Below are 27,689 nucleotides of genomic sequence, written 5' to 3' on the forward strand. Positions count from 1 at the left end.
ATGTTGACTTCCTTATTGAAGTGCGCTAAGTATAGGGGATACTCAATTGAGGCGGTCATCTTGACCACCTTCACTGCTGGGAATCCTTGTGATTCCAGATCTGCCTTTATTTCTTCCACTTCGACGAGCGGCAGGCCCTTGATGACGGCCTTTTTCATCTTTTCCGCTTCGGCCGTGAACGTGTGGAAGCCGCGAGCCTCCGCTCGCAGCCCGTTGGTAAGGGCGCGGTGGTCCTCCATCGTGCGCACGAAAATGTTAGCCGTGCCGCCCCTGTTGTATCTGAAAGTGAAGGGCTTACCAGCTCCCAGATGTCCTTGCACCGCAGCTGTGATCTGCGCGTGCGTCATGTTCCCCAGGGTCATCACAACCGGGGGAACGCGGTCTCTCCTGCCGGTACCTGCGGGAGAGAAATTATTATTAGTATTGGCACGCTTTATACGCGGCGCGCCGGCGCCTTCGCTTACCTCGGGCAACTCATCAAATCGGTTGCCACACTGGAGCGGTTGTGGTCCCCGTGGGGACATGGGCCTCTTCACGGGGTTGGACGGCCTCGTCCAGCCTCCATCCTGGGGGGCAGCCGTCTCCATCGGCTGCTGCGGTCTCGGGGGCGCCACGTAGGCCGACGCTGGGCCTATCGGGGGGCGCGTGGGGGCAGGACTGGGTCCTGCTGCCCAGGAGGGGCCTGCTACGGGCTCCGTCATCTCGGTGGCGTCGGGCGTCGTGGGAGCCGTGGTGGTGGATGGTCTCCGGGTCCTTGGGTCCTCGGGGCGGGGCTGTGGTGCGGGGACCGTATAGCGCACGGTCCCGGTCTTAGTGCGATGCGCAATTTGGCGAGCGCCGGGCGGTACCACGACCGGGGAGTCCTCGTGGTCAATGGGGAGCATCCGGGTCGGGAACATGGTCATCTGTGTCGAGCGGTGACTCCTCTTAAAAAGGGAGCACGTCTCAGGTGCTTGCGGGCGGTTTGTGGGGGCCAGCGTGGATCTTCGTAAGTTGAGTGTTTTGCGTGAAAGATTGCCTTGATAAAGGCAGTTGGGTGGGCGCGAGCGCCTGTTCAGTGGGCCGGCGGGATTCCTCCGGCCGGCAAAAGTAGCGGGGCCTGGCTGAGTGCACAAGCCAGACAAAAACGCTTGTGTGGTTGTGTCACAAACCACAAAAACGATCAATCTCCTATCCTATCTCCTCCTCACCCATTGTCAATTCACGGTATTTTAGGTTCGAATGTACGCGGAGCCGTACCACGCGCCGCTCCGAGCCGCCGCGCAGAAAAGTCACACAATGGACTGCGCTGTAAACCGTTATCTTACTTTCGGACTTTACTTTTCGGCGCGGCGGCCTGGAGTGGCGTATGGTACCGCCGCTCCGAAGTGTACGTGTGACAGAGCCAATAAGCAAAACGAAATACTGTTTCACAGTGAGGGTTATTAATTCAATCAATAGCAACTATAATTCTATAATCCTTGGAGTCGAAACGTGTCGTAAATTCTTTCCAATCGGTATAATTTGGAAGGCGGGTATGGGTACCGCCGCCCTGGGACCAACCCTCTGCCGTAGGTCACACCAAGTGGTTAACCAAGGAGTTAACCGCAGTGGAAGGGATGTATTCATATGTCCATCTCTCATGGAGACACTGACCCCGAGGTTCCTACCCACCCCTCATACTTTTGAAATCCCAGAACTCCTCTCCTTTCTTTCCTTAAAAAAAAACACGAAACATCCCTAAAGATGACAGGACCCTAAGGAAATGATTTTCCCTTGGTTGTCAAGTCCTCTCTGTGGAGTTCATTAAAATAAAATACGCATGATAATACTTCTACCGATTTACATCTTCAGTGGACTGCAATAATATTATAGTGCCTGGCCATTAGGTTGCGAATGTTTGGTTGGTGTCACCTTTCCTCTTGGTTTCTCCGTCATAATTAATTAATTCATTGTTGACCGGATAGATTTTCCACATTCTATTTTAGTAGCTATCATTTTTATAACTATTCGCCGTCATCCGCCGGGAATCTATTATACACCGAGTTTAAATGTGGTACCTACCGCGACATTTCACGAGGTGAAAGATCGTAAACGTTACTATACCGCTCGCTGCAAATCACTATTGTTTGATCTAACCTATCGACTGATTGGCTACGCACATACCTACCCAATACTACCCATATGATAGAGCGGGTATCGTTAGCGAGTAAAGCAAGTAAAGCTACGAGCATACGACAAGTTTTCAACCTCTTTCAAACAAAATATAAGTTAATAATTTTTCGTTCGTGAGCTAGACAAGTGCGAATAAGTACCTACCTACTAAGTAATAGGTGAATATCAGTGGAAATATTAGAATATAAATTATTAAATTGTGTGGGCAGTTATTTTAAGAGGTTTTTCGTAGAATATCGTGAATAATCATATCAAATTTCGCGGTACCTACCGCCCTGAAACACGATATCTACAAGTACGTATGTAGCTATATAACATCTATTGTTATTGTTTCTATCTTATATATATATATATCTATTTTTTCTACCATCTACCTATTGTTTATATAACTCTTTAGTTCCATGATAACTCAACACAGTGACAATTCAACACACTTTTAAAAAGTGATATAAAGTCATTAAAAACCTAACATAACCTAACCTACTTAACCCAGTTAATAAAGTTTATGTTTCATCACTTTCCCTGACTTATTTTTTGGGTTATTATGCCGTGACCGTTTCGGACAATGTAACGCTGTCCGAAGTATTGGCTAAAAACTGAGATAGCTCAACATTCAATAACCCAAAAATTAATCACAATAATACTTTGGCCGTGAAAATCTGAAATCATATTATATGATATTTATCGTTTTTATGACACTGTTTCCCTTTATGCTTAGATAAAAAAAACATGTAAAAAAAGGTTATTGTTAATGTTTTTAATGTTGAATGAGCATGTGACAGACATTGTCCTATTTTATGACCCGCTATTTTTAACACTTTCATTTTTATTTGTAATGTGTTTTGTTTTCAGATATATCCTGATAGCCTACTATGACATGTATAGTACGATCTATTCTACGAAGAACATCTGCCTGCAATTAGTCCTGATTTGGGCCATTGCATTCGGATTGATGGTAATCATCCTTCCTTATTTATTCGTCTTTCATTCCCATGAAATAAGCCATTATCTTTTATGATTAAATAAACGTTAAAGTAGCTAGATAAATTATAATTTTTTATACTATGAATAATTCAGTTATTTTTTAATATTTTTTGTTATTCCTCTTGCAAAACTCCTTTGCTATTTTATACTGTTTTTTTCTAATTTTATTTGCGTATGTGTTGATCTATTTCCTAAATTTCTTATATTGCTTTGCCAATTACATGCATTGCACAACCCCTGCATGTAGCAATGTAGCATAAGGCGATGCGCTACGTCGTCTAATATTTTGAATCGAGCCGCTATCAATAACACACCTTACGTAGATGGCGATAAGGCTTAAATTCCCGCTTAACACCATCCACCTGTTTAGATTTATGCAAGAAAAAAACATGGCCAAAAAGTGCCTTTTACTTTTATTTTGTGGATATTCAGGCACAAATATTTAAATGTTTTTCCATCATTTTATAAATAACTTAATTTGCCACATTGTACAATAAAACCTTAACCGAAAATGGGTTCATAAGTAGGAGATTTTGAACTTTTAAGCAGTTTTCATAGGCCCATACATTATTTTTTTCTGGGCTTATAAAAAGACTTATCTAAAAAATACTCGATTATTTCAAAGGCCAGGTTGTATTCTACTCGCAGTATTTAATTAAAGCATCTGCAACATTTCTAGGCGACCAAATTTTCAAACTAAAAACTCATGATTTTAAATTACTAAGGACGGGTTGTTTCGGAGAATTAGAACAATTCATCAAATTTCAATGTTCATTTTCAAGTTCTGTGAATGATTTTTTCAAGTTCTGTTTTTATTTCAGTTTTGTCAAGCAACTAGCCTACAATGATATAATAACAGAACTTGAATAGGATTTTCACAGAACCCGAAAATGAATGTTGAAATTTGATGAATTGTTCAAATTTTCAGAAACAACCCGTCCTTAGTAGTGCATCGTCTTAAAATAAAAGTATTATTATTTTTACTATTCAGTATTTAAAAATCGGCAAGAAGAAATTGTTTTAATAATAAGAGTTTATTTCAGAATGTATGCAGGGATAGTGCAATGCAATACATTCCATATTATAAAATAACAGACAAATAATAAGAATACATAGATAGGAACAAAAAATTCGGAATAGAAGTGAAAAATGTGTGCAAGCAGCCGTTTATGAAGGATATTTGAACATCTCCTGTCTCCAGAGGGCCATCAGGGGGACTCCATCCAGCCAACCATGGCAGTGATGATAGTGTTATTTGATTGGCGTAGTCTTAGCCGTAGTCGTAGCCATAAGCTTCCCGTGTGGTGGCGGAGAAGCGCTCTGAAAGAGTGTACTCGTCCCTCCAGGAACATTTCCGTAGCGCTGCAGTATCTCGGTAGGCGGTATAGTTAGCGATAACCATTATTGTAAGCGACTTTTAGCTTATGCCATTGGGATGCAGTGTAATCTACCCACAGTTCTGTCGTGTACATTGAAGTGCAGAATGCGTTGAATAGTATCCATGTGACGTCTGTACTGCAAATGTGAAAACGCCTTAAAAGCATTCCTGCTGTAATGGATATCGCTCTTCTTTGCCTTTCCATATCTTCGATGTCTTTCAGGTTGTCTGTGATATATGTCCCAGTTGTCCGTTAGTATTTTATTAATTTTGCAAATTGTATCTTTATGTTTTTTTTTTCTTTAACAAATTTTTACAATAGGAAAATCCAGTCCATTTTTTTTATGACCTTTTAACTTAAATAACAGTAATTTTTATTGTTATACAGGGTTTTCCAATAAGAGATGTTATTTTGAATAGCCCGCTATTTCGGTAGATGTTACTTTTGAAGTTGTCATTTTTTGACATTTGACAAGTAGAAACTACGCCATTAATAAAAATGGAACGATACACGCTTCAACAACGCATTGAAATTATTAAAATTCACTTGAGTGAATCAAATGCAAATCATCTTGAGTGATGAGGCCCATTTCCACCTCGGCGGCTTCGTCAACAAGCAAAATTGTCGCATCTGGGGCTCGGAAAATCCAAGAGTTATTGTTGAATAGCCTTTATATCCTCAACGTGTGACTGTTGTGACTGTGTGGCAGAGTCATTGGTCCTTACTTTCGAAAATGAGGCTGGAGCAACAGTTATGGTGAATGGATTGCGCTATCGAGAGATGATTAATGATTTTTTATGGCCGGAATTGGATGGTATTGATCTGGACAACGTTTACTTTCAACAAGACGGCGCTACGTGCCACACAAGCAACGAAACCATTGATCTTTTACGATTGAATATTAAAATAACACCTCTTATTGGAAAACCCTGTAGTTAGTTTTTATATTTAAAATTAATTTCAAAGTCTTAACAATTTGGGTCTCTCTAAAACGCATCAAATCTATGGACATGACGCGTGATGTCACGAGTAACCGTCTCAAAAAGCCAACGTTAGTTTTAGTTCCTTATTGGGAATATTGATCTACATTATTAAATTAATATAATTTAATATTTCATACATTCCAGATGCCCCCATTGCTGGGAATCTGGGGCAAGCTAGGACTGGATGAGAGAACCTTTTCATGCACTATCTTGAAGAAGAACAACCACTCCCCCAAGACATTCTTCTTCATCGCTGGATTTGCATTCCCTTGCCTCGTTATTTTATTATCCTACTCCTGTATTTACTGGAAGGTTCGACAGTCCAAAGTCAAACTGGAGGCACACAGGTAATAAAAAAATATTGTCTTTCTTTATTTTCAAGTATTTTTATTATTATGTATTTATTAATTTTTAAAATTCAATACAATTTTTAAAAAAACTATGTTTTTTTGCACTATAATACATTTATTAAAAATATATATACAGGGTGTATCGGCACGTACCCGACAAACTTTAACCAGCTATTCCTTAGCATATTTGGAGTAAAAAATCTTATGTGCACTTTGCTGTCCGGTAACGTTTTTTTTTAATAAAAAAATTATTATTCATATTTTCACCACATGTCACCACTGTTTTATCCTTTGTCAAAGTTTGAAAACCCATCTGGCAATATTTTATTTTGGCGTGCTTTTACAATCACAACGAAATGGCACGGCACCATTCGTCTCATTTTTAACTATTATTATTTAGTGTGTGCGAAAGAGCGATGACGCTTTTCGACATACTTGCTTATAAAGCAGGGTACTCATCTAGCCGTGTAACGTGTAACGTAACTGATACTGTATCAAGTGAGTACGTAGGCGCGAGCCTACTGCGAGCCGCTCGCGGGTGGAGCGCAGTGTGATCGCAGCGAGCCGCCGACGGCGGATTCACTGCGAGATCACACTGCGAGCACTAAAGGCGGATCCGGGAGCTCGTAGCTGTTACCGTGGACGAGCCGTACCCACTTGCAGATTGATACAGTATCAGTTACGTTACACGGTGCTACACTCTTGGTGAGTACCCTGCTTAACAGCTGTTGAACACGAAAAGCAATGCCAATGACAGTGATGTAGTGTGGAAATTTTTAATTTTTTTGTTTTAATTGAAAAAAAAATGTTACCGGACAGCAAAGTGCCCATAACATTTTTTACTCCAAATGTGCTAAGGAATAGCTGGTTAAAGTTTGTCGGGTTAGTGCCGATACACCCTGTATACATATATATATATATATATATTTTGACTGAGGATTGAACCTTCCTACCCAGGAACTGGAGTCGACAACTCTATTAACCTCGCCAAATTTCGATCTGGTAGGACCGATATTTATTTCGCATATTAACTCTGTAATGTCATCTGATTTCAAAAAATGCAAAAATGTCCGCGTGTGTGTATGTGATTGCCACCAAAAGTTGATAGAATGCATTGTTATTGAGACCAAGTCTATCTGCCGAGTTTCAGCTCGATCAAGTGTGTTAAATTCCGCTTCCAAGATTTACATTCATTCACTCTCGTAAACAAAAGTGAAATTCAAATAGATGTACTAAAACTGCACTGAATTGATTCGCTACTTTGAATGAAGGAATCTGCCCATGTCTACTGGAAGTATTATTACCACAAATGCAACTACTGACATGTACATAAATATTTTCCAGCCAACTGAGTGTGAAGGAAGCATGCAAATCAGCGCGGGAGAGAGAAGACAGCCGCCTGACGACGTTAATGCTCAGCATTTTTCTCACATTTGTGGCGTGCTTCCTGCCACTTCTAATAATGAATGTGGCAGATGACGACATCCGCTATCCCGTCCTCCACGTCATCGCGTCTATCCTGGCGTGGGCGTCCTGCGTGATCAACCCACTGATCTACGCGGCGACCAACAGACAGTACCGCTCGGCGTATAAGAAGTTCTTCAATCGATTTCGTCAGAAGCCCATTGTGCGGAGGACCACAATGGGCAGCCGGACGTTCTGCCAACCCTCCACAAATTCAGGAAACTCTCATCTAGAGAAGAAGTTTCCGGTGAATGAAGAAGTTTACGCAAAGTGTTGAAACCAAAATGTTTCCCGTAAACGAAGAAGTCTACACAGTGTACAAAGAATATATAAATTTTTACACAGTGTTAAAACCAAAAAAGTTCCCATTGTACGAAGAAGTGTACCAACACAAAGTGTTAATATCAAATGTTCTTGGTGTATGAAAAAATGTACACGAAATGTTACAACCAAAAAGAACTTACTATTTTTAGCTAAAGATTGTATTTTGTACTGCGTTGTAAATAGTTCAGTTAAGTGTGCTTTATGTTTTATCTTTAACACATTATGATGTGCGCTAGACTCATTTAGGCCAAAGACCCAGATCCACAGATTTATATGTTCGTATGTTGCTCTTTTAGCCGCCTGTGCAAAAAAGTTAGTAAATCTTTTCTTTATAAATTAAGAAAACGTGAGCCAATACTGTTTCGCAATTCATTCACTTTGAGTGAGCATGAAAATTAACCTACGGTTGCCACAAATTGGAAATTCCGTGCAATTTTGAATTTTTTGCATTAGAAATGAGCATTGCCAGGGCGAAAAATTGAAACTCCTTAGGAGAATTATTCTAGAGTTGTTAAAAAGTCCTTTTCTACACTTGGAACTCTCTGATTTTCCCTAGATCTAGGGATATCTCCCTAGACATATCAGCGCTGATTGGAACTCTGTCAGCCCAAGAAACAGCGGTTAATGGGAACCGTTTGAACCCAACGAAATATGTATTCTTTTTGTGAAATAATTTCCTTTCTTTATATAAAAAGCTAATTCAGGAATGAATTGCTTTTTATTTGACATTATTTATTTTGCATGTTCATTAAAAGTTTAGAATAATAGTTGTAAGACCAATTATATTACAATATACCTACAAGATTACGTAAGTATAAATATTTAAATTATTTAAGCTGTTAAAACTTGTAATACTTAGGTTCCTTGTGAGATATTATATTGTTTTGTGATTTTATTAAGATTACAGATTGTATTTTTTTATTGTATAAATTAGAAAATGGATGTATTAAGTTTAACGCTTTTAACCTCAGCCATTTTTCAATTAAAAAAATAAATTGTTGTACTGAGGTTAAAAGGGATCAGCAAACTGACTTATTATTTTTAAGCTTTGGGTTTGAATACTGAATCTATTCTTACATGGTTTTACCATTTTGTACAAACGGACATGAATATTTTATATTTTGATGAATGCAAATTTTTTTTAAATATGAGGTAAATATACATAAAATAGGGCAATAATAAATACTCACATTTTATTTCAAAAACACTTTTATCAGTTAGATAATAATGAGAAATAAGTATTTCAGTTTCCGAAAAACGAAAATAATGCATTTTAGTAACTATCTTCTTTCCACCGCATTTTGAATTTTAAAATAGTTTTTTTTGTTTTATTTTAATTAAATCCAAACTAATCTATATTAGGATCATAGGTTCATATTTTGGGTTAAATAAGAGAATAAAAAACATTCACATCAATAACAATGGCTGCCAAGTGCAAAATCGATTTTATTCGAAATAACTATTCAAATGTGTTATTTTTCATTTCCAGAAGCAGAAATACTTACTTCTCATTTTAATGTAACTACTATGAAGTGCATATTAAGTGTGCCACTATTTTCTGTATATTCACCAAATATTATTTTTGTGTGCCTACTTATATCTATATACTAAGTTGAAAAATATGGACATGCGATTTTTCATAACCTTTATTTTACACATTGTTTTGTTAAGTTATTAATTTTTATTGTTAGTGTTGCCAGTTTTTTACTGAGAATGACTGAAGTAGTGTTCATTCTCTCAAGAGGACATGAATATTTAAAATAACTAATATTTTACAATTTTACCAGTATGTGCAATAATATAGTTATTTTTAATTGCAGTTTATTATGTAGTGTACAAAATCATAACTTTTAACATTTTTTACAACATTGTTTGGCCATAGAGAATAGTACTCAGAATGTGCCATAATATTCAACATTATAATAATCCTCCAGCTTTGTTCTATAAGCAGCTATAAAATGCTATTTTATTATTTTTATTGTATTTATCACAATACCTAATTTGATTTTATAACTTTATTTTGTTGTCCTTTCATCATTTATCCATAAAATAATTTTATAAGTCTGCTCTCCATTTTGCTTTACCTAAGAATCCATTCCAAAGATATTATTCCAAAAATAATAATAATAGTGTTGTTCATAAGATATTAATTACCTAACTAAAGGTATTTTTTTAAATAAATGTTATGCTAAAATCCATAAAATATTTTCATTTACATAGATACTCTTAGGTAACTATCGCCCTGCTAAAAGACCACCATTCTGATTCGAAATGTTGCTTGAAATGGCTTTAGCCATGTTTGGGAACCAGATCTGAATGGCCAGATGCATTCCCAGCTTCCTCTTCCCCATCTCCTCCCACTATCTTCAGCCTCACAACCCCAATTGTCCATATTCTCACTGGCTCCAGACGGTTGGGATTCTTGTGTGGTATTCATATAAAAAAATACTTATTAATTTCTCTGAGGTTTTCTTTCCTCTGTTTTCCAGTCTTTGGAACGGTGCTTCAAAACTGCGCCACAAACAACAACAAACTAATTCAACAAAAATAAAACCAACCAATGAGGTAAGTACTTTTTCTTATATAAAATTTAATCAGTAAGTTTACAAGATCAGTAATTGAGCCCTTATGTGGAAAAACATCGTTATTGAAATAATGCTGTTTTTCGTGCAGATCCATTCAGATTACGTGCAATACATCCATTTTCTTTCACAGCAAAAATTGTTTTAAAATCTCAACCATAGACAGCATTATAAGGCCTATAGCGATGTCCGGTAGCGTGATCGTTTAGTGTACAATGGTAAAGTTAAGACAAGAAGGCCATTATATCGAGACTGTGCGATTGGTGTTTGGCATATTTGTCATTATTATGGTGATAAAGTTACGTAATTTGTTGATATATTATGTCTGACATTTTTGTTAGTAAAATGAAAACACATTGATATATGGAAAAACGGCATTATTTTTTATGTTTTTTTGTACCCACATATGAATAAATTGATAAAAATACATAAACCGTATTTTCTGTTAGTTGAAACATCTTATTACATATAAATTTATTTGACTTTCAATGTGTATAAACTCACTACCGTCAAATGAAATGTTTAACAGCCCGTATATCAGAATTGACTTCTTCACATAACGCTGTTTTTCCGCATATGGGCTCAATTTCATAAACATATATTTTTCCAATAGCTACAATGCAAAAAAATCATAAAAAGTTAACTCTGGTTGTACCAGTAAAATTATTTGGTACATACTTAAATATTCAAACACCAATATGCGGTTTTAAATTTTCATTTGAGTCACTAATATTGTCTTCAATGATTAAACATAAGATAATGTTTACAGGATCAAGAGATTGTAAAAAACTGTTTTGAATATCACTTAGATTGTTGATTATTTAGAGAATCAAATTCATATTATTTTATGTGACCTGATTAACAGTGTCTTTAAGATATGTAGATACATACATTCATAATATGTATTTTCTATAAAAAAATAACCACTCTAATTCTAAAAGTTAAAATCTAACTGTAGGAACTTTAAGGTGTTTGTTATATTGCTTTTGTGAGTGATATATTAACCTACCGAAATCAAAAGACTCATTCAGCCGGAAAAGTCAAGGCATCTGTTTTTTGGGACTGTAAGGGGGTCCTTTTAGTGGCTTTTATGCCTAAAGGGACTACCATTAATACAGAGGCTTACTTTGATTTTTGGGTGGAAAATGTTTTTCCAACGATCAGGAGGTCGAAGGACCTGTGATGAAATGACTGAAAGAGCTGGCTGCGGAGGTCTATGACACTGGCATACTAAAGCTGGTGCTCCGACTTCAGAAACGTCACGATCAAAATAGTTTAATATATTTATGAAGTATCCTGTATATTTTTCGATCCTATATAAATATTGTAACCTTACTTTCTAGATGACCCTTGTATTTAATCATATTATCTGGTAAGATTGTACAGTTTACAAAACATCATATTAAAAAAACAAATAAGTTATTAAGAAAATAAAATCAGCTGGAGCACAGCCTACGATTAGTATTGCCACAAAAAGAGTTAAGTATATTGAGGATGGTTTTATGCACTTCTTATACAGGGTGGGCCATAAATTTTTGCATTTATAATATCACTTGTGTGGGGGAACCAGACGTAGGAGGGGCGCGGTAAGCGGCATGCGAAAGCTCAGTTCTTGGGAATATTTTCACCTTGGGTGGCTTTACGGGGTCACATTGCACTTTCTGTGTAAAAACAACATGATTTTTCAGCCCTGTTTTATGTTCATTATCGATTACACAGTGTAAATCAGGGTCCCAGTATTAATTTAGTTAAAACATGGATCAATAAGTTCTAGGTGACTGTTTCAACACTAAATGATAAAAAGACAGAATGGCCACAGAAAGGGAGGAGCGATGAGAATGTTATGCGAATTACCGAGTCTGTACCAAAAGCTCCGGACTTGTCAGCATGCAGACGTTCAGGTGATTTGGTGATACTCAAGTAATCTTTACATTGAATATTAAAATTGGATCTACAATTAAAACCTTACTTAACCCAATTGGTGCAGAATAAAAAAAAGTTAATATTCATTAACACAATGCTCAAAGCTTCCTTAGTTTTACAACATCTTATGTCCGGACAGAACCAATTTTTTATCTGAATGGGCATTTTAATAAAGAAAATTGTTGATTCTGGAGCAAGGGACACCCTAAAACAAATCTGTTAATGTTAATACTGCAGAATATGTCAGGGTGTTCACAGAATATCTCCTTCCAAAGTTACAGCAAATCCATGGGTACAACGCCAGGACTTGGATGCAGCAAGATAGGGCAACCTACTATACCGGTAATGAAAGAAATGTTCACCGAAAAATTGATTTCGTAAAGTTGACTACATCCCATGGCCCCCTCAGCCCTGATTTGACACCTCTTGATTTTTTTTCCTGGGGTTATCTCAAAAGTTTATATAAATGAACCAGCCACAATATCCCAACTTAACACGTATATTCTTCAAGAGATAGCCGACATCCCACGCACAACGTTTGAAGAGTTTAAAAAAATCTTGGTTCCAGATTCCAGGGATGCTAGCGGTGCGATGGTGCATACTTAGATATATTTTTTATGTACTTTTATTAAAATAAATTTTCATTTTGATGACTTGTAGTTTTCTTTTTATGGAGTTTTTTTAATGCAAAAACTTATGGCGCACCATATAGATAATAAATAGTGTGTTGTTATCTACATAATCATTTGACATCAATGAATGGGGTTTTAGTCCTGTGAAGGTTTCTTACATTATTCTAATTATTGCTTAGTGGATTATATTAATGGAAGTGTCAACTCCTGTGATAAGTGAGAAGCTTCACCTTACAAACAAATACCATGATTAAAAAAGCTTTCACAAAGGGGAATACATTAACTTTGATTGTTCCAGTTTACAATTAGGGAGGCGGGATTATCGGATAACCAACACCTCTGTCATAGGTCACCCTTAGTGGTTTGCTACGGGTTAATGGGGTGAGGTTTATCCAGGTTTTGGCGCCGGGTGCGTCTACCCACCAACTGCAGATCGGATCAGGAGAGGCCGGTTGAGAGAGACCCTTTCACCTCTTCAACCGGACTCTCGACCCATTGATTTGCGCTGCAGTGAGAGGGATGGATTCATTCCTACCCACCCCCTCATAACTTTTTCCTTCCTAGAACTTCCTTTCTTAAAAATACTCTCCACACAACATCCCCAAAGATGACATAGGTCCTGATGGAAATTATTTTCCTGTGGGCCTTCTGTGTGGAGCTAATGTAAAGAAAAAAAGTTATGTAAGCCGATAACGCTCTTTCGTTTTGTATTTTAATTACTGAATTGACCACAATATAGGTAATTCCATAAAGACCATCAATGATTGAACGCGCCATAAAATAAGAGTGTGGGCACCACCTGCTATTATGAGCAACAGGTGAATTTTAAAACTAATTGATGCACATAAAAAATATGCTGGTCTTTTTAAATCCACGTATTCTAGATCTATCATAGACAGCCATATTTTGTTACATTCAAACCAAAATGTAATTGTGTTTGATTATAGAATATTCAAGATCAGTATTATTTTCAGTAAACAATAGACAATATTTAACCTTAAATATTCGCAGAAATCAATATTCTGAAGACATTTTTGATATCTCAAAAGACTTCATGCTTAAATTATCCACATGATAAAAAGATCTTTGTAATAATATCATTGGCTCAAATTGTCTTCATCCGTCATGTTAGGAATGATGCAGTAAGTTTGATTGTAGCCATCTTCTGAAATTAAAATCAGATTATTCTCCATGACCTGGTTCTTGGTAAATTCTATAATTTCAGACTCATCCATTATCTCGGTCTCTGTCTCTTCACTGGCCTTGGGGGCCTTCTTTGGTTTTGTTTTACTCTTAAGAACAATGTTATTGGTAGCGGCGATGTTTCTGATGTCTTTCCTTTTGAGCAGGTGAATTCGTTTGAGATCACCCTCGACCGATGCCTTGTATTTTTCCAGGATTTCGTCTATGGTCAAACCTTGAAAGAGCATGTCGGCAATTTCCTGACGGTCGACCACGGACAAATTGACATGTTCAACCTCTGTCGTGTGACCGTAATGCGTTTTGCAGAAGCGCACGCAGTAAATGCCTTGCAGCTTCGTTACTTTGATGGTGGACGTGCAAGAGAAGCCGATTTTTTTTGTGCCCTGACTTTTCAGCGATCTCTTGGTGGTGGTCTTCCTGTTCTTGTAGACTCCGGATCTGCTACAGTCGAACAAGTAGAGAAACTCTCCGGGTTTCGAACATCGCTTCTTGATGACGTATGAGCAGTTGTTTTGCCTCTCGTAACTGATCTTCCAAATGTGAAAATCTGGAAAAATATAAATGTTATTTTTAAAAAAATAATGGTTTGCGCTCTTAGATAGTAAGTTTCTTGGGTAAAGTAGCTAATTTTTATTTAATGGAATTTTTTTAAACTTTATTATAGTCATATAGTAATGTAGAATCAATAGAAGTTAATTTTTTACTTTTAGTTCTGATCGAATCAATTATGATCATTCACTCACGGAAAACACAATATCAGTCTTTGTCAGGAAATATGTGGTTCAAAGAATCAGCAGTAGGGGAACTGGATTCGGTGGTGCAATTGTAAAGCAGCCCCACTTGGCAAGCGGATGATTTGGTGGTGCAATTGTAAAGCAGCCCCACTTGGCAAGCGGATGATTCGGTGGTACAATTATAACGCAAACACTTGGCAAGCGGATGATTCGGTGGTGCAATTGTAAAGCAGCCACTTGGCAAGCGGATGATTCGGTTGTGCAATTGTAACGCAGCCACTTGGCAAGCAGATGATTCGGTGGTGCAATTGTAACGCAGCCACTTGGCAAGTGGATGATTTGGTGGTGCAATTGTAACGCAGCCACTTGTCAAGCGGATGATTCCAAATTCGAGGATCGGTTGCACCACGGGAACCACCCGTATACTACTCAATGTGAATACCACACAAGAGCCCCACCTCTCTGAAGTCAGTCGGATTACTAACCACTTGAAGGTTAGGAAGAATCTGGCTATTGACATCTGGTCACCAAACATGGCTAAGGGTCAATCTGCACCAAATCATCCAGGCCATGTCACCCACCATCTCAGATTTTGATGAAACTTTAAATTTTTAATCCTTCCATATAGATAAGAAAATATACCAAATTTTACCTTCCTACCTCAACTCGTTTTTTTTTTATGGGCAGTTGAAGTTTGGGCAAAATAAGCGTTTTTACATATTCCGAGCACTCCGGAAGAGCTTGTACCTTCAATGAAAAAAAATTGTATCTTTGTCATTTATAGTGCAAATGCAATGAAAATTTTCAATATTATCAAGAAAACTATGCTGATTGCAGAAAAAAATAAATAAACCCTTTACATTTATCTACTTGACTTTAAAAAATTACCAAAAGTAATTTTTTAAGTAATTTTTGGGACGGAAAAGGTGCTTTACAAAAAAGCAATATCTCGGGAAGGTACAGTGTTAATGAAGTAATTTTTTTTTTTATTCATATCTACAAATAGCATAGAATCACATACAAAAATAAAATTCATGGCATTTTACTTGCTTCAATAAATAAAATCCATTTTAAACTTTTTTAAAACTTTTTGTAATTTTTTTTTATTCTTATCTACAATAAACATAGTACAACCTAAAAAAATAAAACTCCTGGTATTTTGTGTGCTTCACAGTGTAGAAACGTTTTTAAAATGAGAAATCTTAATCATACAGAATTGTTCCAAGTTTTTTAAAATCTAGATACTGTATTTGCAAATAAAAAAAGTCAAACTTATTCGGTCCTTTACAACATGCTGGTAAGCTTGCAATGTAAGCTTAAGGCACCAACAAAATAATGTACCTTGTTCCTTACCCTGAATGCATACACCATAGCAATATTTTATAACAAGATCAACTTTTTAACTCTTTTCAATACAAAGTTAACTCTTTAAAAAACAAATACAATAAAAATAAAACAGGCAATGTAGGATTAGGTTAAATGAAAGTACATTACAATAATATTGTTTACAAATAAATGTTCAAGTTCATTTTTTACTTTTATTCTTGATCTGACCCATAAGATGGTTGAACTTTTGATCAGCATGATGAACGTCTTTTTCAAGAAAGTAGTAAGCTCTTCCTGAACCTTTTGTTGTGGGAGGGTCAACGATATTAAAAATATTTTGTAGTGGAACAAAACAAATATCTTCTTTTTGATGTGGCCAGTAAAAGGATGGAGCTGGGCCAAAAGGATGCATAAACTTGATTGATACATCACACTCGTCTTCATCTTTGGAAACCACAAGTCCAAAAAACCAATGGTTGTCATATACGCAAGCTACATAAGAGTTTGTACAAATTTGTACTTTAGGATTTTACTTACTTAAGTGTTTTGGGTTAAAACAGATCCTAAAGGACTCTCAATATCAGAAGGTTGTTTTTAATAAAAGAATATTGAAATTCACTGAGTTTATTTGAACACATTGTAATACGCGACAATAAAATTTACATGGACGATTCTAGAATGTAGACGGTAATGTAGAAGGTACAACCAGTCGGGTCCAGCGGGAAATCAAGAATGATTCGGTCGGCTCACTGGCGGACCGTTGTGTTGAACACAGAATGTTGCCATAATCAGGAAATTAAATTAATAATTATTTTGTGCTGTTCGCTGTCAGGTCGCTGGTAGGTACCGTCTACATACTTCGCCCCCAGTTGTTAAACGATATATAAAGTAAGAAACATATAGTAGTATACATGATTTAAAAAGAAAAAAAATTATAAAGTTGAGAACTTGTCAGTGATTATAACACACAATTGTACATTTTTAAATTTAATACAACAGGAATTATTTTTTTTAAATTATTTTCAACTGTATATCGAAATATGTTATTTATTATCTCTACATATTAATGGAGATAGTAATATTAAACAAAAATGAAACTGGGCAGTGTCCTCATCCAGTCTGGCATATTCCATTTTTATTTCCATTGTAAACTATTGTTATTACATATGGAATGCCAAATAACATTTACATGTTTACATAAACATTTGGATAGAATTATCGCATAAATTATCACATGTTATATTATATTACTACATTAAAAAATTTTATCATCTGTGAATTTGATATTAAAAAATATAGCCTAAAAGTGCTTAAAATTATAACTTAAAATTATACAAGGCTTCAACGCGTAAAGCGTAATTATTTTCAATGCAAGTTGCAATTTCTTCGCTATTTGCGGAATGGTGAAAGTATATAAAAAAAACTTAAAAACTATTAACGCTTGCGGAATATTTTTAAAATTATAAAAAACATGTTTGTACAGTTATATATTTTGGTAATATGTGATACATTGTTTTACATGAACAATATAAGACATATTATTAAGCTATTATATATTTAGGACATTAGCGTGGTGTGACATTTCTAAGTATAGGTATATAAGATTTGCTTATACATATCTAAGTACATAGGTTAGTTAGATCATTTATTTATTTTTTAGGAAAAGAAATGCCTTTTTATGCTTTAAACTGTCCTAATCTGTCTGGGAAATGAACTCTTCGACCAGATTTTGTGGTTCTGATTATTTCTGGTAATACTGGAACAGATGTAGGAACAGATACATTTTCTTCTGCAGGAACAAAAGCAGGTTTGAGGCGGTCTATTGTGACACGCTTAGGTTTTCCTTTTACAGTAATTAGGAATGTTTTTTTATTCCGTTCTTCCACTTTGTACGGGCCTTCGTACGGATTCTGCAGTGGTCTTCTTCCACCGTCAGTTCTGAGGAACACATGTGTCGCGCTAGGTAGGTCTTTGTGGACAAAAAACTTTCCTGTACCATGAACACTGGCAGGAGTTGGTTTAATGGCTTCGAACGTATTTTGTAGCCGTCCGATATATGTGTCTGGTTCCTCGCGTGGTGTTGTTGTGAAGAAATCACAGGGTAATTTAAGGGTTCTACCATAGGTTAATTCAGCTGGTGAACACTTCAGATCTTCTCGTACCGTTGCTCTCAAACCAAGTAGAACTAATGGGAGGCTTTCGACCCAATTTCGATCGCCACAAGCCATGAGAGAGGCTTTTAAGGTGCGGTGCCATCTCTCGATCATACCGTTAGCTTGTGGGTGGTACGCGGTGGTCCTAGAATGTTTTATTCCAAATTTTTCGGTTAGTTTTTTGAAGAGGCAGGACTCAAATTGTCTGCCCTGATCCGAACTGATGGTATCTGGGGTTCCGTGACGGGCAATCCAATGTGTTGTCAGTGCAGTAGCGACGGTTTCTGCAGTCATATCTTTCAAAGGGATTGCTTCGGGCCATCGTGTGTACCTGTCAATCATAGTGAGTATATATTGGTACTCGTTACACGCTGGGAGAGGTCCAACCAGGTCGATATGAACATTACGGAATCGATCCTCTGGTAGTAAATACGTTGCTAATGGTGCAACCGTATGTCGAGAGACCTTAGCTTTTTGGCAAGCTATGCACTGTTTGACAAAGTTTTTTATGTCTGTCGCCATGTTAGGCCAAACAAATCTTTGTTTTATGGTCTTTGTCGTTCCCAGGATGCCAGGATGGCAAACATTGTGTACACTTTCGATTACCTGCATTCGCATGCAAGCGGGTACGAATGGTCTGATATGGCCCGTTGATACGTCACACCATATTGAAGCTTCCGAGCCTGGAATCACCATTTGACATAAGGCGAGGGCGGTGTCATCTTTTGCCTTCATAAGTCCGTCGTCTTGACACTGCGCTTTCTCCATCTGCCTGTAGTCAATAGAAGTAGGGCTGTTAATCTCTTCGATTCGAGATAGTGCGTCCGCTACTATATTTTGTTCTCCAGAGATATGCCTGATGTCCGTTGAAAATTGGGCAATGTAATCCAACTGTCTCTCTTGACGTGGAGAGCTAGAGGCTCGCTTCTTGCAAAAAGCAAAGGTGATTGGCTTGTGATCTGTATAGATGGTGAAATTTCGACCTTCAATATGACTTCTAAAATATTTTACCGCTTCGAAAACACCAGTAAGTTCTCGATCAAAGGTACTGTATTTTCGCTGTGCTGGTGAAAATTTCTTGGAAAAGAATGCTAAAGGTTCCCAAGAATCGCCATTTGACTGTTGTAATGACGCACCCATAGCTATGTCGCTAGCATCAACCATTATAGCTATTTTAGCGTTGGTATTTGGGTGTGCGAGTAATGCTGCGTCAGCTAAGAGTTGTTTGCATTCCTTGAATGCGTCCGTCAGTTCTTGATTCCAAGTTATTTCCCTCTTGTCATTTCTCTTATAACCGGCAATGCAATCAAATAATTTAGTTTGAGTGTTGATAGCCTTAGGGAGGAATCTTCTATAATAGTTCAACATGCCTAAAAAACGTCGCAAGTCTTTTGCTGTTTTAGGTAATGGAAAATTTATGACGGCATTCACCTTTTCTTTGATAGGCGACATTCCTTTTTGTGTTATTGTGTGACCCAGGAAGTTGACTGTAGGTACGCCAAATTGGCATTTGTTAATGTTGATTACTAGATCATATTCAGCAAGGCGTTTGAGTAATATTTCCAAGTGTTTTCTATGTTCTTCTTCATTTTTAGAAGCAATCAGGATGTCATCAAGGTATACGAAACAAAAGTCCAAATCTCTTGTCACAGCATACATAAAACGTTGAAAGCTTTGCGCTGCGTTTGATAAACCAAATTGCATGGATGTGAATTCGAATAATCCAAATGGTGTGATGATGGCAGTCTTCGGAATGTCTTCAGGTTCCACTGGTATTTGATGATAAGCCCTGGTCAAGTCAATTGTGCTGAATATGGTTGCATCTGCAAGTTTGTGTGCAAAATCATGAAGTTGAGGTATTGGAAATTTATCCGGGATCGTTTTAGCATTAAGACGACGATAATCGCCGCAAGGACGCCACTCGCCGTTGGGTTTTTTTACCATATGTAACGGGCTGGCCCAATTACTTTTAGAAGGCCTGCAGATCCCTTGTTCCATCAGATATTTGAATTCTTTCTTCGCCGCTTCCAGTAGGGCTGGTGCTAGCCTGCGGGCTCGTTCGGTAACGGGTGGTCCTCGAGTTTCGATGCAGTGGGTCACTGAGTGTTTTTTGGCATCTGATGTCTTCATGATAGGTCTTGTTAAGTTTGGGAATTTGTTTAGAATATCACGGTATTTTTGCGATGAAGAAATTGTGGAAATACCGGATGTAGGTCCCTTATGAGTTATTCCTTTTATGACTAATCCTGTTGACTGGTCTGCGATTGTTGACTTTTTTAAATTCACCGTTAGGTTGAAATGATGAAGAAAGTCTGCACCTAGGATTGGTCTTGATACATCAGCCACAATAAATCGCCATTTTAGTGCTCGGCGTAGGCCAAAATCGAGTTCTACAGTTCTTGTGCCGTATGTCTTGATGGGATTTCCGTTGGCACCATATAGTGTAGCTGGACAGTTGTCAGAAGTGATGTTATTTTTGTTGTATGACGGGTTTCTAGGAATGACAGAAACGTCCGCCCCAGTGTCCACTAGGAATTTTTGTCTAGTTTGTAGATCATAAACAAAGAGACGACATGTGTTACTCGGAATCTCGCACGTCCCTACTGAGAGGTTCCGTTGTCGTTTCCCGAATTTTTGTTTTTTGAAATTACATGGTTGGTAACATCTGAAGGATTTTTCGCCATAACGTCTGTGGAAATGACATAATCCATCAGGATTCCTCTTGGGTGATCTACCGCGAGACCTGGACCTCGGCCTTCCAGCGGGATTCTGTTGTGATGAATTGTTGTAAGAGTAATTTCGACGTGGGCTCTGGTTTTGTCGTCCACGGAAGTTTGTAAAGTTGTTATTTTGAGACATTTTTAAACGTGACACTTCATGTGTAAGGTCGGAAATTTGCTGTTGAAGTTGTAATAATATAGAATTTTCCGTATTTTCCTTTCTTGAGGTACCCGGTTTATTTTGATGGTCTACAGCACTGCATTCGGATGACTGGTAGACGTCTATTATTTTATCAGCCGCCAACGCGAGCTGATTCGTGTCATTGTCGGTTAAAGCTGACAGGATTGCTTGGACGTGTTGCGGTAAACGCTGCAACCAGAGTGTTCTCACTATAGCACTGTCCGCTAAAGCTGGTCCGGCAAGTTCCATCATGTGTCGGAGGAGTCCGGTTGGTTTCCGATCTTCCAGCTGGATTCCAGTAAGTAGTCGGGTGAGTCGCTTCTCAGACGAATCTTGCAGTCTGTCAATAAGTGCCGCTTTGAGGCTTAAATATTTGTCAGTTGCGGGTGGTTTTGTGACAATATCGCTAACGCATTGTAGAGTTTGAGAATCTAGCGCTGCAATAATTATGTTATATTTAGTAAAGTCGTCCTTAACACGTGAATTAGCAAATTGCGCTTCCGCCTGTACTAGCCAAAGCGATATACTTTCTCTCCAGCATGGTGGTAACCTGACTGTTACATAATTGATATTTGAATCGGGATTAGTTGCGCTTGCTGATTCCATGTTTTCGGTTTTCTTTGTATCCAGTTTATTCGTAGTTGATTCAAATGTTTTCTTCAAGTTGGGAATTTCTTCATCCGATATCATTCTGACATTTTCGTAGTATTTAAATGGACAAGTTTAATGCATGTAAGGCTTAAGATTTAAATACGTATTTAACCAAAATGTAATTAGTTAACATAAGATTATCTTTTTAACCATTCACTATCAAGTAAAAAAATCAGAAAAACTTTAATACATATGTTTAGAACCATCTATGTATTTATGTTGAAAATATTTGTAAATACTGCGTGGATAATCAAAGACGCAAACCAAAAATTTGAATGGAAGTAGTCTACACTAAATAGTTTTCAAAGATTTCGAATAATAATGTTAAATCAATATGAAATTCAAGAATCATACATGTTTTTGTTAAGATGTTTTTCAGATTCATGCACATTATTTTAAAATTGATAACTGATTTGTGAAAATTGCAAGAATTGTAAAATCATTAGAAATGTTTGCAAAATATGAATTTATTTTAAAAAAACATTCAACGTTATTCATAAAATATTTTTTGGAACTGCATAAAATTATTAAATTTTTTATATTATTATGTAGTTTCATGTTAATCAACTGTAGGTATGACTCTAATATTGCAGTTATAATATTTCAAAAGTTCTAGAAGATTTCTTTATTCAAACATGTGCTGATTTGCAACATATTATTTAAAATTCATTATTATTTACGTTAAATCAATGCAACATATTATTTGAAATGCATTATTATTTACGTCAAATCAATGCAACATATTATTTGAAATGCATTATTATTTACGTCAAATCAATGCAACATATTAACTTTAATATGTATATTTAATAGTATGTAAAAACTGTTTAAACATTTACGTGACGTGAATATGATTTCTTCTTTCTTTCTGGAACTTGTAATCCCAGGATGACTCAGGAAAACTGGAATTCGCCCAGCAGATCGTCTTTCTGCATATGGACCGATGTAATGTGGCGAAATCTCGCCCCGCTGATGAAATGTATCGTGACGTCGTATTTGCAACTGCTTGAAGTGGTTGTCATGACGCAATCCGTCTTCCGATGGATGTAGCTGGTCGATCTTTCCTGGAATTAAGTTTAAAACGCACTTAATGCTCGAAGAAACAAGTATATTATATGATTAGTTGGGACATTTTATTAAAAAGTTAAAAGACTTTAATCATTTGTAGGTATTTCGTTAAATTGAAAACTCGTACTGCATATTAATGCTTGTAAACACCATGGTTGGGCTGCTAAATAGCAGATCGCGCGATGCGCTTTATCTTAAACGATACTGAGAACATTTATTTTCGTTAATTATGAGAAAATAATAGTTAAAGTTACTTACGGAGGGGTATTCTGTCTCAGGATCCTTGATTCCACGCTGTCTCGACTGGATGGCAGATAATAATAATGATAAATACGCGTAATTTAGAATGACAATAATGTCAATACGTGTGAAACTTCGGGTCACCAATTTATGATGACGGATGACAATAATGATACGCATGAAACGTCGGGTCACCAATTTAGGATTTTACTTACTTAAGTGTTTTGGGTTAAAACAGATCCTAAAGGACTCTCAATATCAGAAGGTTGTTTTTAATAAAAGAATATTGAAATTCACTGAGTTTATTTGAACACATTGTAATACGCGACAATAAAATTTACATGGACGATTCTAGAATGTAGACGGTAATGTAGAAAGCACAACCAGTCGGGTCCAGCGGGAAATCAAGAATGATTCGGTCGGCTCACTGGCGGACCGTTGTGTTGAACACAGAATGTTGCCATAATCAGGAAATTAAATTAATAATTATTTTGTGCTGTTCGCTGTCAGGTCGCTGGTAGGTACCGTCTACAGTACCATACTTAGTTGCTCAGAGCGATTTCGTTCCCCACTGAAGTTAAAAATCAAAGCATAATCTGAATCTGAACTTATCCTTTTTGTGCCAACTTCATTTTCAGACAGAGGAACAAAGCAGTGGAAACCTCGAGTGCCTGGTATTGTTTTAGCTTGTGAAAAACGCTGCTGTAATTGTTGCCTGCAAGTGAATAAGCTTTCTTTTCTCAGCAAGTAAAAATATATATTTTCTACTCTCGACTGACAAAACTTAAAAGTTTTGTCTACAGTTGTGATAGTGTTGCCAGGGCCAAGTTGCAAACTTTCTCTAGTTAGAAGACGTTTTACTGTTCCACCTATTCCATCACAGGGAGATTTCCCATGACTCGTAGCAAAAAACGACCAACATGCTTTCAAGTTGAAGTCTTTTTGATGGTGACACAGATTTAAAAAGTTTTTGCAGTTTTTATATTGCGCTGCGCAACCATCAGTAAAATAATGAACACTTTGAATTTGGGGAAATTTTTGATTTAAAAATTGAGCAACAATTTTTTGAGTTTCGTAAACAAAACTTACATCATGTTCCAAGTCATCTGAAATTACACACAAGCTTGACACTGTGAGATCTTTGCCAGGCTCTTCACAAGTGTAAATTACCACTGGGTGGAGTGAACAACTGTCTTGCGTCCAGTGGTAACCCTGGACTTCATTCTGGATAACATAGGAGAAGTTTTCACTGTAGTCTAATAACACAACAGCTTCATTTATCTGCAGCTGTGCTTTTAGGGACTCTTTGAGATATTTTGATTGAGACTTTGTTATAAAAGAATGAGGAAGAAGTTTTACAAGACTCTTCGCAAGATGTTCTACATATTCATGAAAGGGAACTGTAACTGAAACCTGCTGTGTTCTATCAGTAGTTACCCATGCACTGTATGTAATTTCATCTTGGTCCCATTCTTCAAATTTTTTCGTCAAAGATACATCATTTCCATGTAGTGACTTGTCTCTAGGACTGTTTCTTTGATATTAGTCCATTCATTCAACCTATATTACTAGCTATATACCTAAACTATAACTTGCCCAATTACAAACTAAAAATAGATATAAAAAAAATCACAAAAAGTTTGAAAAAAGTTTAAAATGGATTTTATTTATTTTTGTATCTAGATTTAAAAAAACCTAGAACAATTCTGTATGATAAAGATTTCTTATTTTAAAAACGTTTCTACACTGTGAAGCACACAAAATACCAGGAGTTTTATTTTTTTAGGTTGTACTATGTTTATTGTAGATAAGAATAAAAAAAAATTACAAAAAGTTTGAAAAAAGTTTAAAATGGATTTTATTTATTGAAGCAAGTAAAATGCCATGAATTTTATTTTTGTATGTGATTCTATGCTATTTGTAGATATGAATAAAAAAAAAATTACTTCATTAACACTGTACCTTCCCGAGATATTGCTTTTTTGTAAAGTACCTTTTCCGTCCAAAAAATTACTTAAAAAATTACTTTTGGTAATTTTTTAAAGTCAAGTAGATAAATGTAAAGGGTTTATTTATTTTTTTCTGCAATCAGCATAGTTTTCTTGATAATATTGAAAATTTTCATTGCATTTGCACTATAAATGACAAAGATACAATTTTTTTTCATTGAAGGTACAAGCTCTTCCGGAGTGCTCGGAATATGTAAAAACGCTTATTTTGCCCAAACTTCAACTGCCCATAAAAAAAAAACGAGTTGAGGTAGGAAGGTAAAATTTGGTATATTTTCTTATCTATATGGAAGGATTAAAAATTTAAAGTTTCATCAAAATCTGAGATGGTGGGTGACAAATCCAAAATTTTCTGGATGATTTGGTGCGGATTGACCCTAAAGTTATTTTTATTTCTATTTATTTTACAGTTATAATATACACAATAAAAATGTGCATAGATTGTGTACAATGTTGTTTAGTGTAAAGTAAGAATGGTGTATTCCGTATAGGATTTATATATTACACTTGGAGAACCTGTGATTCTGTATGTTGGTCTTCCACGAGCGCAGTACTGACAGTATATACCACTCGGGTATAATAAAAAAATGTGGTAATTATTTGTCTAACTGCCGCACTTTTAGGCACAGATTATGGAAATTACGCTGTGTCAATAATTACTACCAGAAACAACTTTTTACAAAAGAGGTTATTAGGTTCTTAGTTTGGGTTAATTAAGTCATTTAGGCATATTTATAGATTGAAATGAAACTCTCGCAAGTGTCACTCCATTTAAAGAAAATAAAATTGATGTGACACCTCACAAGAGCGCCCCTGAAGGTACAGTGTAAAGGCAGGGGAACTATGTTGCCACCCAGTTGGGCAGCGTTGTGAGGCGGGTTAAGATATGGGCTGTAGGGAGGAATTTATTAATGCGGGTTTTGAAGAGGCCTGGATTATATGAAGGAGGAAAAACAGATGCCGGTTACTCGTTTCACATAAGCGCAGTCTTACAAAAAAACGAGTCGAAGAAGCGGCCCGTTCCCATGAGGCCAACATCAACTGTGAATGGGTGTTCCGCTTGTGTATGTCGAGTTTCACAAACATGCACCGGTGCACCGGGGATCAATGCTGCTAGGTCCTTATAGCAGGCTCCATTAATATACCTATAGGACAGACTCAGCATGCCCACATTGCGTCTATGCATTAGAGATGGTAATCAGTCTGTAAACAATTCATTGTCAATCAGACGGACTGCCCTCCTTTGCGCAGAATCAAGTAGGTTTATTAAGTATCGTGGAGCTCCAGCCCAGAGGTGACTCCCAAATTCAATTGCTGGGTGGACTTGAGATTTATATAGGTTAGCAGCTGGTTACTATTGAAGAATCTGTTAGCCCTATACAAGACACCCAGTAACACACACTTGGACACTTCTTGTGCGCCAGATTTCCTTGTGCTTCTGTAGAGCCACGATACTTGAGACGGTCTGATATACTTACTCCAAGCATTTCAATGGAGTCTTTATTGGGAAGGGTGCTTCCATCAATTTGCACCTGACAGTCATTGATCTCCCTCTTTGCCGAAATCAGACACGCTAAAAATGCAGCTTTTACCATCTATCCCGACGCAAATCGTTGTTTCTTTTAGTAATTAAATTGAAACGAAGTGTAATTTCCTTAATCTGCGCCTGTTAAAAGTGTGGCGGTTAGGGAAATATTTACCAAAAAATGAATTACCTTCCAAAGTAAGAAATGCCCTGGTCTCAAATTCCATGGGCATCTGGTGCACGGAGGTGAGATGGTCGCGCAGGCGGTCCACCTTAAAGAGGTCGAGTGCGCACTCCTGGCACTTGGTGTGGTTCTCCAGCACCTTTTGGCGCCCGTGCATGTGCTTGTTGTGGCTGGTCAGCCCGTCTCTGTTGCGCAGCCGCGTGCCACACAGCTCACACACCACTCTGGAAACAAGCATTGTTATATATTTCTATTTAAAGAAGTACCGTCTTCGAATGTCATCAATAAATTATTATCAATATTGTAAATTAATTCGCAGAAATTTCTACGGTTACGCATTGTTCTATAATTAACGTACCCTGCCTCTAAAGACGCCATCTCCTTACTCGTGGTTAAAGGCGCTAATTTTTTGCACAATATCTTTATTCAGATATCATTTACTTGTAAATGAGAAGTTTTTAAACACGCTCCACGAATAATTCATGAAAAATTGACAGATGACAGCTTGTTGCATAGATATTTATCTCGTTGTCTGGCAATTCTGGCATAAATAAACCACTCTCTTGTCTGGTGTTGTCTGCATAAATAAACCCATAAATCAACTATCCACTAAAACTACTCACTAAACCACTCTGTTGTCTGGTTAGTTCAAAGATATACCCATGATATACCTACCTCTCACGGTTTATTTGTAGCTATTGATGGAGCATAATAATAACCTCAACACAGGCTTGTCCTAGTGAGGTTAAAAATTATAACTTAAAAAAAAGATACAATGTAAAGAAACGATAAATAAATAAATAAAATAATAATAAGATTTATTCCAGTATTAATAAATAAACCACTCGCTGATGGAGCATTGGTACAATCGAAAAATCAAATTCCGGCACTTCATATATATCGAAATTTATTGCTCGGAT

The 27,689-nt window shown here is 36.9% G+C and overlaps 2 protein-coding genes across 2 annotated transcripts in view; one reads left to right on the forward strand and one right to left on the reverse strand.

The window, feature by feature from the left end:
* Positions 1-8,533, forward strand: part of Tre1 (Trapped in endoderm 1) — a 94,004-nt gene extending 85,471 nt beyond the window's left edge. Inside the window, exons 4-6 of the mRNA XM_089633647.1 lie at positions 3,007-3,109; positions 5,645-5,847; positions 7,195-8,533. Of these exons, the coding sequence (XP_089489773.1) occupies positions 3,007-3,109; positions 5,645-5,847; positions 7,195-7,591 (703 nt within the window). The 3' untranslated portion in view covers positions 7,592-8,533. The remainder of the gene's footprint in view (positions 1-3,006; positions 3,110-5,644; positions 5,848-7,194) is intronic.
* A 1,672-nt stretch (positions 8,534-10,205) lies between these two features.
* On the reverse strand, positions 10,206-27,269 carry LOC149422186 (uncharacterized). The gene is made up of 3 exons (XM_089633648.1): positions 27,128-27,269; positions 26,776-26,993; positions 10,206-14,525 (listed from the first exon to the last, which is right to left on the reverse strand). Exons 1-3 carry the CDS (start codon positions 27,145-27,147, stop codon positions 13,873-13,875), a joined length of 891 nt encoding a protein of 296 aa, XP_089489774.1. The 5' UTR covers positions 27,148-27,269; the 3' UTR covers positions 10,206-13,872.
* Positions 27,270-27,689: the final 420 nt, after the last annotated feature.

The sequence above is a fragment of the Hesperophylax consimilis genome, chromosome 7 (genome assembly GCF_061612785.1).
Source record: "Hesperophylax consimilis isolate HC1 chromosome 7, BYU_Hcon_1.0, whole genome shotgun sequence".
In the NCBI taxonomy this organism is placed as follows: Eukaryota; Metazoa; Arthropoda; class Insecta; order Trichoptera; family Limnephilidae; genus Hesperophylax; species Hesperophylax consimilis.

What these genes read in the sequence shown, in the direction of transcription:
- LOC149422186 (XM_089633648.1), bottom strand. Translation starts at nt 27,147, where the DNA reads ATGGCGTCTTTAGAGGCAGG. An exon ending in ATGGCGTCTTTAGAGGCAGG is followed by an intron (nt 26,994 to 27,127) that starts GTACGTTAATTA and finishes GCTTGTTTCCAG; the next exon opens with AGTGGTGTGTGAGCTGTGTG. An exon ending in GGCATTTCTTACTTTGGAAG is followed by an intron (nt 14,526 to 26,775) that starts GTAATTCATTTT and finishes ATATTTTTCCAG; the next exon opens with ATTTTCACATTTGGAAGATC.